The sequence below is a fragment of the Balaenoptera acutorostrata genome, chromosome 8, assembly GCF_949987535.1.
Source record: "Balaenoptera acutorostrata chromosome 8, mBalAcu1.1, whole genome shotgun sequence".
Taxonomy (NCBI): Eukaryota; Metazoa; Chordata; class Mammalia; order Artiodactyla; family Balaenopteridae; genus Balaenoptera; species Balaenoptera acutorostrata.
This window is the reverse complement of record NC_080071.1, coordinates 111537756-111552575: the sequence shown is the minus strand read 5'-3', so window position 1 is coordinate 111552575 and position 14820 is coordinate 111537756. Positions and strand designations below refer to the sequence as shown.

The following is a 14820-nucleotide window of genomic DNA, read 5'->3' as shown; positions in this document are numbered from 1 at the left end:
CTCTTACTAACCATGTGAACTTTGTCAGAATCTTTAAGTTTGCGGAGCCTGTTTCCCCTCCAAATGGATATCCCATTAGGGCTTGGGGAGGGGCATTTGGAAAAGGGATGATTGATTACAAAGGATGAACACTCCAAAAGACTATGATGAGATGTGGAGATAAAAGGAGCTAGGGGATAAACAACCAACCTCCAAGGCTATTAAAACAGAAGCTTAATTATTCATTATATGTAGAAGGAAGAAGTCTCTTTTCTAGGACTGAAAAATTCAAGAGACCTCAGGGATAGTGCCTAGCAGCTAAGAAAAATTTAAAGAAATGGACAAAGAAATAAGGAAAAAAGAAACAACCAGAAAAAGGAATGAAGTAATGAAGTATATACAGTTCATTCAGTAATGAATGAAGACAAATAAATTAAACCTTAAGTTTTATCTGATTATTGTTTAAATTTAAAATTTAATCACAATAGTTTGAATTACTTTGATGAGTTGATTTTATAATAAATTCTAGGGGCAATTGGAGTTAAAATATCCTTACTATTAAAATTATTGAATTATTTCAGATTAGAGAAAATAAATGAAGTTCAGAATATTTAATAAAATTATTAAAATGTTAACTGATCGGTATAATACAAAATGAAAAAAAATAATGGACCATTAGTTTAATTCATTAAAAAATCTAAACATTTAAATAAACATTTAACATATTAATCTAGCAGTAGAAAAGTAATAATAGTTTGCCATGACCAGTTGGGTTTTGTTATAGAAATAGAGGGTGGTTGGAAATAGGAAATTTCATTTATACAATTTTTATATCAACACATTAAAGGAGAAAATTATGTTTATATAAAAGGTTGGAAGCGTATCATGACAGTTATAATTTCAAATAAAAATTTGAAGTGACATAGGAATAAAAACAAATTACTTAAGCATGATACAGATTCCTTTCCAAAAATCAAGAAAAAATATCTTATTAAATAATGAAATATTAAAGATGCTGCCATAATAAAAGAAGACAGCAGGATTGTTATTTCATCATTATTATTCAACATTGTTTTGACACTCGAGCTAATGAAATAATTCACTAAAATGAAATAAATGCTTTTTAATGGTGCTGGAGCAATTGGTCATCCAATATGCAAAAAAACAAAAATAAAATATGAACCTCTAATTAATCCTCACATGATAGACAAAAAGTATCTCAAGATGATTCCGGGACTTATATGTAAAATATAAAACTATTACCCTTTTAGGAAAAAAGATAGGAGAAAAATCTTCAGGTTTAGTTGAAGCATTCTTAGTCTTGACAATAAAAGTGTGATTTATAAAAGGAAAAAATGATAAACTGGATCTCATCAAAATTAAAAAACTTTTCCTCTGCAGAAGTCCTTTTTAAAAGGATGAAAAGACAAGGTAGAGGGCTGGAGGAAATCTGAAGTTGACATATCAACAAATGATTTGCGTCTAGAATAGAAGACTCTAAACTCAACAGTCACACAAACAAAACAATCCAATTAGAAAATGGGCAAATGACATGAACAGACATTTCACTTAAGAGGATATAAACATCACAAATAAGCACATTAAATGATGTTCATTAGCTATTAGGGTAATGAAAATTAAAACCACAACGACATATCATTTCACATATATCAGAATGGCTTATTTTTTTTAAAAAACCACCAAATTCTTGCAAGAACACAGAAAAACTAGGTCATTTCTACATTGCTGGTGAGAATGTAAAATGGTACAACTACTCTAGAAAAGCATCCGATATTTTCTTACAAAACTAAATGTGCACCATGTGACCCAGCAATTGCATATTTTGGCATTTATCCCAAAGAAAGGAACATTTATGTTCACATAAAAACCTATAATTAATGTTCATAGCAGCTTTATTCATAATAACCCCAAGCTTCAAATGATAATCCAGATTTCCTTCAACAGATGGATAGTTTAACAAACTGATACATTCATGCCCTGGAATAGTACCAAGCAACAAAAAGCAACGGAGTATTGACACTCAACAACTAAGATGGATCTCTGCCAATCTCAAAATATTATATAATGCATGATTCCATTTACATAGCACTCTGGAAATTACAAAATCATTAAGGTGGAAAATAGATTAGTGGTTGCCAAAGGTTGCAGGGGAAGGTTATGGCAATAAAAGGGCAACACAGGAGATTCTGGTGATGGAACTGTTCTCTGCCTTACTGGTGCTCATCATATTTGATACAGTTGCATAGAACTAAAGACAGACACATATACTCATATGTACACAACTGAATACATGCAGAACTGGTGAAGTCTGAATAGAGTTGGTGGAGGGTATCAATGTCAATTTCTTTTTGAGATATTGTTTATGCAAGATATCATACGTTATTGATGGAAACTGGAGGAAGTGTATAAAGGATTTGTCTTTCTGTATTATTTCTTACAACTGCATGTGAATCTGCAATACCTGAAAATTTTATATATATATATTATGTGTGTGTGTATATACACATATAAATGTATATATACACACATATATACATATAAATGCAGATATATACACACACAGATATACATATAAATATATATACATATAAATTTAAACTTTAGGAAAAAGAGAAAATGTATTTTCAGATGATAGAATTGAATATGTAGAAAAATAAAATTTAATTTCCATTGGCATTTTAAAGAAAATGTGATATGGTGAATAATATAATTATTAACTGTGTGTGTGTATAAACTCATTTAGAATAACAATGGGAAATATTCTGTTCACAATAACAAACCATATATACTTACTAGTAAATATAATAGGAAATGTGAAGGATCTATATGAAAAATAGAAGATGAAACACAATTAATATACCTAAAGTTTAAAGTTTTCCAATTCGCTGTGTATATATAATGCTGTTTTAATAAGATTCCCATTCTGGTGGATTTTAATATGATTTTTAAGCTCATATGAAAGGACAGACGTTTGAGAATTGCCAAAATAATATTTGAAAAAAGTATTTGAAAATAAGATTGTATGGTGTGCTGCATTTGCCTTACAAGGTGGTTTTTTGTTTGTTTGTTTTACATATGCCCAAAAGATACACTAAACAAAATATGTGGAATTTACCTAGGAGCAAAAATATAGTTAATTTTTCAATTCAGTTGATAAGGATCATTTATTTAATAGATTGTGCTATCATAATCTACTTTCCTACTGAAAGTTAAACTCCTACCTCCTACCTTTACCTATATAAATTTCATTGGATCAACTAAATAAATGCATATCAAAGAGAGATGGTAAAATATAATCATCTAAGAATTAAAGGGATTGTATTGGACAAATTAGGGTGCATTTATATAATCTCAGGAAACTTTAAATTGTGAAACTTGTCTATACCAAAATCTGGTCTTATTGAGATATCTCACAGAATAAATATATTTCTGAAATCCTGATAAAGTTAGCTCATCTGATTAAAATCCCAAACTCCTATGACAGAAAATTAATTCTAGCATCAAAGCTTTTTTGCTGTGTCAAACAAAAAGCAGTCATTCTTTTTTCTAAAATGCTCTCAGCCCTTCACTTGTCCATGCCATTCCCTTTCTCTGTCTTTTGAAACCTGTAAGGCCCAGGTCATTTAACTTTTAAAAATAAAAATGAATAGATTTTATTTTCAAGAGAAATGTTATGTTCACAGAATAATTGAACAGAAAGTACAGGGATTTTCCATTTACCCTTACCTTCACATGGGTAAAACTTCCCCCATTGTCAACTTCCCACATGTGATATGTTTACTACAACTGATGAACCTACATTGACACATCATTATCACCCAAAGTTCATATTTTACTTTAGGGTTCACTCTTGCTGTTGTACATCCTATGGATTTGGACAACAGTATAATGACATGTATCTACCATTCTAACTACTAGTATCTTTAGAGTCTCCATAGTTTACATTTTTCAACATGTTACATAGTTGGAATTATACAGTCGGGAGTCTTTTCAAACTGGCTTCTTTCAATTAATAATTTAAGGTTCCTCCATGTCTTTTCATGGTTGATAGCTCGTTTCTTTTTATCACTTCATAGTATCACAATGTCTGGACCACAGTTTATCCATTCACCTACTGAAGGACATCTTGGTTGCTTCCAAATTTTGGCAATTATGGATAAAGCTACTATAAACATCCATGTGCAGATTTTTGTGTGGCTGTAAGTTTTCAGCTCATTTGGGTAAATACCAGGGAGCACAACTGTTAGATTATATGTTTAGTTTTTTAAGAAACCACTAACCTGTCTTCCAAGTATCTGTACCATTTTTCATTCCCACCAGCAATGGATGATAGTTGGCCATTATATTTTTCACTGAAGCCTTTTCTGATTGTTTTTGCAAGATATTTTCCTTCCTTTCTCTGAGCTCATACAGTACTCTGTATCCTCATTCTGACATCCATCATATTCTTTCTTGCTTTGTGTGAACCCCTCGGGGCAGGGCATAGATTTGTCTCCTGCACCTTACAATACTTCACTTAACACCTTGAAAATTAAGAGCCCTACTATTCGTTGAATGAATAAGGTAAATTTAAATTTTGTTGTGTCAGACTGTCAAATGGGGCATTTTGTTTTGCAAATCTGTATATAATCACGTCTTATGCTAGGCTTGGGTCAAACAATTCTCACTAGTTCCACTTGTTATATTTTTTTCAGTTGTTTCTGAACAGTTATTTTGTGGGTTAACTACATGGTTGATTCATGTTGGAAGAAACTGCATTTGAAGTTATTGATTCTTTGCCCCAGCTTTTCAGCTGGAAGAAACAAAGCTCTTGCTGCAATAAGTACCGAACTTTTAAAAAAACAATATCTAATGAGGTTAGCATATATTGTTGACATTTTATTTTCAGCCAGAGTTAAGGTCACAGCTGAGAGGTCACAAAGATGATTTTATACAGTAAATAAACAATGATATTATTTTGCAAAGAAAATGAAATATCACAAACTTATCTGTAGCCTCTTTTGTCTAAAAGTATGCTTGCTATGCTTAATTTTGGTACTTAAACTGTGTTGTCCTTCCATTTCTTAGATTTTGGGATTTAAAAGGGAAGTGCACCTAGTTTATGTGTCAGGGACTAATATAAACATGTGCTTTTCATTCATATTCTGGCATTATATTGTGTTTTTACATTTAACTCCTAAGTCCACTTAGTATTTGTTGGGTGGTAATTATTTGTGGAATTTTGGTATTTATTCTGTTTATTTGGTGAACTTCCTTTCAAGTTGGGAAGTTTTATTGACCATATTTGTTTGGGGCCTTTACCTCTTCATCTTTGGTGTTTACAACAAAACTGTAAATTTATCATTAGAGAGAATATGTTGAAGTGATTTTGGAAAGTATTGGGCTGGATTATGGTTAAACAGTGAAAAATGTATGCTTTGGGGCACAATGCACAATAGAAATTATTAACTGCTTTCATATTATATATCACTACATAACAAGGGATTGATCTCTTAAATTTGTGGTAGCTCAAGACAATTTTAATATTGAAAATAATTTAATGTATTGAAAAGTATCATGGAACAGACAAACTTCTAATGCCAAAAACCAGTAAAATTTCCACTTTATATTATCATCTAGTTAACATATTTTTAAAGTAAAGTAGTCCAAATAGTATAATTCATTAGTTTTTTTTTAAGACTTTTTAAAACTTTTTATTTTATGTTGGAGTATAGCCAATTAACAATGTTGATGATAGTTTCAGGTGCACACTAGAGGAACTCAGCCATACATATACATGTATCCATTCTCCCCCAAACTCTGCTCCCATCCAGGCTGCCACATAACATTGAGCAGAGTTCCCTGTGCTATACAGTAGGTCCTTCTTGGTTATCCATTTAAAATATAGCAGTGTGTACATGTCAATCCCAAACTCCCTAATTATCCCTTCCCCCCATCCTTCTCTCCTGGTAACTATAAGTTCATTCTCTAAGTCTGTGAGTCTGTTTCTGTTTTGTAAATAAATTCATTTGTATCATTTCTTTTTAGATTCCACATATAAGGCATATCATACGATATTTCTCTTTTTCTGTTTGACTTACTTCACTCAGTATGACAATCTCTAGGTCCTTCCATGTTGCTGCAAATGGCATTATTTCATTCTTTTTAATGGCTGAGTAATATTCCATTGTGTATATGTACCACATCTCCTTTATCTGTTCCTCTGTCGATGGACATTTAGGTTGCTATTGTAAACAGTGCTGCAACGAACATTGGGCTGCATGTATTCTTTCAGACTATGTTTTTCTCCAGATATATGCCCAAGAGTGGGATTGCAGAGTCATATGGTAGCTCTATTTTTAGTTTTTTAAGGAACCTCCACACTGTTCTCCATAGTGGCTGTATCAATTTACATTCCCACCAACAGTGTAGGTGGGTTCCCTTCTCTTCACACAATCTCCAGCATTTATTATTTGTGGATTTTTTGATGATAGCCATTTTGACTGGTGTGAGGTGATATCTCACTGTAGTTTTGATTTGTATTTCTCTAATAATTAGCGGTGTTGAACATCTTTTCATATGCCTCTTGGCCATCTGTATGTCTTCTTTGGAGAATGTGTCTAACCTAAAATTTACTTTATTTTAGATGAACTCACAAATTCATCAGAAACCAGATTGTCTTTAGAAGACCTCTTCAGGAAAGAATTTGTGCTCCATGATCCAGAAGCTCGATGGATCAATGGTATGTGTATACATTCTTATATGTTATATTTATTTCAAGTTCTGTATAATTAAAATTAAATAGTGGTTTTGCTGACCACTGGTTGACCACCAGTGGTTATTTTAATTGACGTTATGCTTCAATGATTACAGATACCATTTAATCAGAAATTTATACCTTGGCTCATGTGAGAGAAAACTAATTTCTAAGGTAGGTCATCAATAAGATTATCCCCCAAACATTAGATTGACTGCTCTGTATCTGCTCTTCCCTCATGAATCATGAGTTATGTGACTGCAAACACGTGTTACATCTCTAGCATTTCTCTGGCTAATTCTCCTTGGTGTAGAAGTATAGATTTTGGGAGCGTACATATAAGTGATTCAAATTTGGCAATCAGATTAATTTTCTTCTCTCTCTTTGTGGCTTTTCTTTTTAAGTTTAAATGCCACAAACTAGGGAGACTCTCCAGTCTGAGACTGACTCTACAAAGTTGAAATGACAGAAAGGGCATGGGAGCACATTGCATTTTTGCGGCTTGGCAAAGAAATCACCTCAGCTTTCCTTAGGTTATTTCTGATTTTGCTATTTTCAAAAAGTTTTAAAAAGAATTTAGATTACAAATACAATCAGTCAATCAATCAATCAAAACCACTGAGTGGTTCCACGGACTTTGGCTTGTCTTTGTGGGAGGTGGTAGGGGGAGTTATTGGGTAATCCAGTTATAAGAAATGTGTTGGTGAAAAGGAAGTCAGGTTTTCATTTCTGGAATATTACAATTTGCCTGACCATACTAATCACCGTGGTTAGATAGCTGTTAATCTTTGCCCTTCATTTTATTTAGACATAATATCTTTGCTTGTTTTCAAGGCCTAGAGTAGGTTACATGTATGATAGCTAAAAAGAGCTTTGCCTTTGTACCTAATGAATAACGTCTCACTTACAGTCCATCCTTTCTTCTCTAATATCCTAATTAAATACATTTATGCCTGCAAATTAAATGTTTATTTATGGAAGCTATAAAAAGAATGTAACTTAATTCATGAGGGCAGGAGCCAAATCATACTTGTTTGCCTAGCACTGATACAGTTTCTGGAGAGCAGCAAGCACTTAAGATTTGTTTTTTTTTGAATAAATGAATGAAATCATTTAACAGAAGTTCAGTTTTATTTTTCTGTAAACTTAGGTTTCAGTTGAAATTGGTTGCAAGGTAAGTATTATCATGCTGATGATGTTACAAATTGAGAAAACAAGATATCAGTTTTATTCCTTGATTTGTATATTTTCATTTTGAATTGTTCATAAATTTGGGTCTTGCCTTATTGTTGCCTTTGCACTATGATTATTTCAGAGGTACACTATGATTTATTTCAGATGAGTACTATTACTAAATTTTAAAAAAGGTACGGAATTACCTAGCATTGCTCTAATACGTGGATCTCCCACAAATCATTCTCCTAATGTGCCACTGTAATTTTGTAAGTCATCTTTTTACTTGCTAGCAAGTATTTTCTATTGAAGGAGATGAGCAAAAAAATTTAAGTCATTAGATTTGAAATGCTGAATAATATTCTGTTTTATTCATCATGATTTTGACCAAACTATAGAAATTTGTGCAGTTTTTGACTTTGGGAAGCAAGAAAAAAATCATGGGTCGTGTCCCCCTTCTCAGGTTAGCTTGAACTATTTAAAGAGGCATTTACTCCCGTGTGTAACTGATACTTTGATATCGAAGTACCAAAGGACTGGAGCGGTGTTTAAGCAGTGAACTGCATACTAAATTAAGCCACATTTCAATATCTAGGGCGCGCGTTCTACTCTAATGCTTCACAAGATATCAAAATAAAATTATTTGGAGTTAATCGTTTTAATCATTTTTTTTTCATAATTTCTTTACCAATCATTGGTAAAGCTGATTTTGAAAATATATCCTGGGACAAAGCTGCAGTGTTATTATCATACTATAAATAAAACCTAAGATCAAACATATTTATAAAAGAACTTGACATAAAACCACCTTTTAAACAGAATTAAACAAAATCTAAGCTCTTAGAGCCATGTGGTCTTTACAAATACCACTGAAAGAATTGACTCACTGTCAGTAGATTGTGTGCACTGGGTTGCTTTTCGAGCAGGGGGATAGATTTGTGCTCATTTTTTCCTCTATCCAATCCAGATCACCTTTCTGGCAATCACTAGGTACTTGGCCTATTTACGTATTCCTCACGAAGCCAGATAATACAGTGGGGACTATACATACAGTGTGTAACCCTGGCTTCATTGTCACAGATTATATCTAAATGTAAAATGTGAGCTTCTTATTTATTCTCATGACATGTCTCACCAGCTTTCTATAGTATATAAGTGGCTTGAAGGAGTCTAACTTAAGCTCGTTTGGAAACTTCATTTAGTTCTTGGAGGTCACTGTAGGAGCATTTAATGCATTACTGGTCAAGGAGAAGGAGGGCGTCTAGGTGGCCCTGACGTGTGCGGGCTGAAGTGTAGCAATGTCATTCATTATGCTGCTTCTCAAATAATATGTCTGTGAATGTCAGTGCAGCTTTGGATGGGCGCTCGTGTTCATGGTTAGCATAACAACTGCCTTCCACCAAATCTGCTCAGATCCTTCAAATCTCCATTTTTATAGCATCTTCTTCGTAGTAATGTCACCTTGAAACTCGGAAATCCATCTTCTTTAACATTATTCATCTCCCCACGTACATTTGAGGACCTATCAATCATCAAAGAAAAATCTAATATTAATTGAGTGCCTTCTACGCTAGGCTTTGTGCTGGATGCTTTATAGACATATTTCATAGATAGCATGTAAGTTATAACGATGAACCCCAGGAAACTGAGGCTAAAGCAAAACACTTATCCAAAAACACAGCTGATAAGAGGTGGAGCCTGCTTTAATCACTATGTTGAAGTATAAAACCTACCTTCTCCCAGTGTTTCACTCTGAGATGCCATTCCACATCTTTAACACATGCGTTAACTACCTCTTTGACAATCTCATGGGGACAGATCTCACAGTGACTAATCCTTTCATGTTGAATATTGCAATCATGTCATCTCCCCCAAGGACATCCATATAATGGTAACTTATGCAGTCACTAAAAATATGTATAAGCATGTTTACATGTTTATGGTATAAAAAGTAAACAAATGTCTTTAAAACAGAGTTGATAGTATGTGATTCACACTGTCTCTACTGTATACCAGTGAGTGTTTCCAGATGGCTGGATTTTGACCTGATATATTTTTTTTTCTTTTTGCTTATTCATTTTTTCCTGAATTTTTTCCGATAAATATGTATGTTTATGTGATTTTATAACTATTTTTTCTTTTTTTAATTTAATTTTTATTTTATATTGGAGTATAGTTGATTTAAAATGTTGTGTTAGTTTCAGGTATACAGCAAAGTGATTTAGTTATACATATACATATATCCATTCTTTTTCAGATTCTTTTCCCATAGAGGTTATAACAGAATATTGGGTAGAGTTCCCTGTGCTATACAGTAGGTCCTTGTTGATTATCTGTTTTATATATAGCAGCATATATATGTTAATACCAAACTCCTTATTTAGTTTCATGGGTCTCCAATCCTCCAGCAGTCTCCTGCCAAATACAACTTTATAAGGCCCAGCTAAAAACTGTAAACACACTTCTCAACAACCATCAGAGGAACCCCTTTGCCAATTGAAAAAATCCCAAACTCCTCCCTTTGATTTCCAGACCTCTCAGAATCAAGCTTGGCCTCTATCCTACTATTCTACTTTACATTATGTTTCAGGGGTATTGAACTGCTTGATATTCTTCATAAGGCTCAAAAGCTCTTTTGACTCTGTGCCTTTGCCAACACTACTTTCTCTACCGGGCACCCCCTCCCCAGTCTGACAGCCCCAATTTTGTCCCACTGGAAACTTGATTCCCAAGTGCAAAGTTCTGTTTCCTGCCAGCAGTGAGGATCATCTTCTTCCTCTAAACCCCAGAGGTTGATTCTCTCATATAGAAATTTCTTCCTTGATTATAATTATAACATGTCTAATCTCCTCTAAGACAGTGCTTCTAAAACTATTGTGAAAGACCACTGTTTTAAAATTTAATACTTTGTATTTCCTATTTGGCATGAATCAGTGTTTTTGAAAAATACAATAAAATCAATTATTAGAAAAATAAAATAAGTAAATATTACAAATACAGCCCCTAAATTTAGCTCATTATAATTGTTTTAAAATTACATTGCAAAAATATATAATAAGTACCAACATAACGTTGGAATAAAAGAGGAATTTCATATATTACTTTGAGAGAGGATATACAGGCGACTAATAGGATTGCTATTATATTCATAACTTTTTGTTATTGCTAAATGAGAATTAAACAGATATTGAGAGAAACAGTGATTATTCACATTAAATGCCAATTCTCAGGTTTTGAACAGGAACTGGCATATCAGTATTCAGAGGTTTTCATGTAGGAAATGAACTTGCTTCCTTCTTGTTAACTAATCTAGGTTAGATTGACAACGGCACCACTCTTAGGGGATAAGGTACGTGTAGACTGTCTCTATTTTTGTTTTAATAATATTATTGGAGAGAAGAAATCAGTCTCCAAAATAAGGATGATGGTAATGCAAGGAGATTTTTAAAGCAATTTTAACAATCTCGGGATGTTCATTTTAAGCTTTTATACAAAATGAATAAAGGGATACTGTATTTTTAAACGTTATCTTCAACTCTTTACCACTGGCTAATTTCAACATTTATTCTGTAGATTATAAATCATGTATCTTTTCATCAAAAAACCTATTTTGGATTTTAAGTACATCTGGGGTATACTGGAAAGACTAAGGTTGAATCACAACATCATGTAATGAGGTTCTTCTGCGTATAGTGAGTCTGTTGCTGGCTCACCCATGGGTGCATCTGCTCAGTGAAATTAGGCCACTTACCATGCATTTGGATCTGGCGGCACTGTCAGATTGCTACGAAAGCATCTAAATGCTTACCCTCAGCTCAGCTTATCGCACTGTGGACCAGTGGCCATCACTTCCCAACTGGCTGTAGTCTCCCAACATGGCTCTTAGAGCAGCTCGGTTCCAAGAGACAGTAAACCCTGAGGAATAGGACTTGTGTCATATTTATGTTTGAGTCACCCCAGCAATTAGCACACTGTCTGGATCCAATTAAAACTCAAAATAGTTCGGTTAGCATAATGAGATGAACTATTATATTTCTTTGATATATTAAGGAGGGCCCACTTGATCCACGATCAGTAGAGGTTTCATTTCAGTTCTTTTCCTCAGGGTGTGCATAGATTTTTCTCTGATCTGTACAAACTTGTCCTTCCCAATGTCCATCACGCATGTGAGTTGTTGCACGGTTATTTTTTTTTTGGAAAATGTCTAGCTGGGATGAATGATCACACGTGAGGCCCTGGATATAATTTTTTTTTTTTAACATCTTTATTGGAGTATATTTGCTTTACAATGGTGTGTTAGTTTCTGCTGTATCACAAAGTAAATCAGCTATACGTATACAAATATCCCTACATCCCCTCCCTCTTGCATCTCCCTCCCACCCTCCCTATCTAGGTGGTCACAAAGCACTGAGCTGATCTCCCTGTGCTATGCGGCTGCTTCCCACTAGCTATCTATTTTACATTTGGTAGTGTATATATGTCCATGCCACTCTCTCACTTCGTCCCAGCTTACCCTTCCCCCTCCCCGTGTCCTCAAGTCCATTCTTTATGTCTGCGTCTGTACTCCTGTCCTGCCCCTAGGTTCTTCAGAACCACTTTTTTAATTTATTATTTTTTTAGATTCTATATATACGTGTTAGCATACGGTATTTGTTTTTCTCTTTCTGACTTACTTCACTCTGTATGACAGTCTCTAGGTCCACCCACCTCACTACAAATAACTCAATTTCATTTCTTTTCATGGCTGAGTAATATTCCATTGTATATATGTGCCACTTCTTCTTTATCCATTCGTCTATCGATGGACATTTAGGTTGCTTCCATATTCTGGCTACTGTAAATAGTGTTGCAGTAAACATTGTGGTACATGACTCTTTTTGAATTATGGTTTTCTCCGGGTATATGCCCAGTAGTGGGATTGCTGGGTCGTATGGTAGTTCTATTTTTAGTTTTTTAAGGAATCTCCGTACTATTCTCCATAGTGGCTGTATCAATTTACATTCCCACCAACAGTGCAAGAGTGTTCCCTTTTCTCCACACCCTCTCCAGCATTTATTGTTTGTAGACTTTTTGATGATGGCCATTCTGACCGGTGTGTGGGGATACCTCATTTTAGTTTTGATTTGTATTTCTCTAATGATTAGTGATGTTGAGCATCCTTTCATGTATTTGTTGGCAATCTGTATATCTTCTTTGGAGAAATGTCTATTTAGGTCTTCTGCCCATTTTTGGATTGGGTTGTTTGTTTTTTTTATATTGAGCTGCATGAGCTGCTTGTAACTTTTGGAGATTAATCCTTTGTCAGTTGCTTCATTTGCAAATATTTTCTCTCATTCTGAGGGTTGTCTTTTGGTCTTGTTTATGGTTTGCTTTGCTGTGCAAAAGCTTTTAAGTTTCATTAGGTCCCATTTGTTTATTTGTGTTTTTATTTCCATTCCTCTAGGAGGTGGGTCCTAAAGGATCTTGCTGTGATTTATGTCATAGAGTGTTCTGCATATTTTTTTCTCTAAGTTTTATAATGTCTGGCCTTCCATTTAGGTCTTTAATCCATTTTGAGTTTATTTTTGAGTATGGTGTTAGGGAGTGTTCTAATTTCATTCTTTTACATGTAGCTGTCCAGTTTTCCCAGGACCACTTATTGAAGAGGCTGTCTTTTCTCCATTGTATATTCTTGCCTCCTTTATCAAAAATAAGGTGACCATATGTGTGTGGGTTTATCTCTGGGGTTTCTGTCCTGTTCCACTGGTCTATATTTCTGTTTCTGTGCCAGTACCATACTGTCTTGATTACTATAGCTTTGTAGTATAGTCTGAAGTCAGGGAGCCTGATTCCTCCAGCTCCGTTTTTCTTTCTCAAGATTGCTTTGCCTATTCGGGGTCGTTTGTGTTTCCATACAAATTGTGAAATTTTTTGTTCTAGTTCTGTGAAAAATGCCATTGGTATTTTGATAGGGATTGCATTGAATCTGTAGATTGCTTTGGGTAGTAGAGTCATTTTCACAATGTTGATTCTTCCAATCCAAGAACATGGTATATCTCTCCATCTGTTTGTATCATCTTTCTTTCATCAGTGTCTTATAATTTTCTGCATACAGGTCTTTTGTTTCCTTAGGTAGGTTTATTCCTAGGTATTTTATTCTTTTTGTTTCAGTGGTAAATGGGAGTGCTTTCCTAATTTCACTTTCAGGTTTTCATCATTAGTGTATAGGAATGCAAGAGATTTCTGTGCATCAATTTTGTATCCTGCTACTTTACCAAATTCATTGATTAGCTCTAGTAGTTTTCTGGTAGCATCTTTAGGATTCTCTGTGTATAGTATCATGTCATCTGCAAACAGTGACAGCTTTACGTCTTCTTTTCCGATTTGGATTCCTTTTATTTCTTTTTCTTCTCCAACTGCTGTGGCTAAAACTTCCAAAATTATGTTGAATAATAGGGGTGAGAGTGGGCAACCTTATCGTGTTCCTGATCTTAGTGGAAATGGTTTCAGTTTTTTACCATTGAGGACGATGTTGGCTGTGGGTTTGTCATATATGGCCTTTATTACATTGAGGTAAGTTCCCTCTATGCCTACTTTCTTGAGGGTCTTTATCATAAATGGGTGTTGAATTTTGTCAAAAGCTTTCTCTGCATCTATTGAGATGATCATATGGTTTTTCTCCTTCAATTTGTTAATATGGTGTATCACATTGATTGATTCACATATATTGAAGAATCCTTGCATTCCTGGGATAAATCCCACTTGATCATGTTGTATGATCCTTTTAATGTGCTGTTGGATTCTGTTTGCTAGTATTTTGTTGAGGATTTTTGCATCTATGTTCATCAGTGATGTTGGCCTGTAGTTTTCTGTCTTTGTGACAGTAGATGTATTTTTGATGTATTTATGGGGAGGAAGGTGATCTTCACTTC

The 14820-nt window shown here is 34.1% G+C and overlaps 1 protein-coding gene across 2 annotated transcripts in view; it reads left to right on the top strand.

The window, feature by feature from the left end:
* DPP10 (dipeptidyl peptidase like 10) overlaps positions 1-14820 on the top strand; it is a 690622-nt gene that overhangs the window by 196774 nt on the left and 479028 nt on the right. For both annotated transcript variants that reach the window (XM_057551306.1, XM_057551305.1), the window contains exon 3: positions 6626-6721. In XM_057551306.1, the coding sequence (XP_057407289.1) occupies positions 6626-6721 (96 nt within the window). The remainder of the gene's footprint in view (positions 1-6625; positions 6722-14820) is intronic.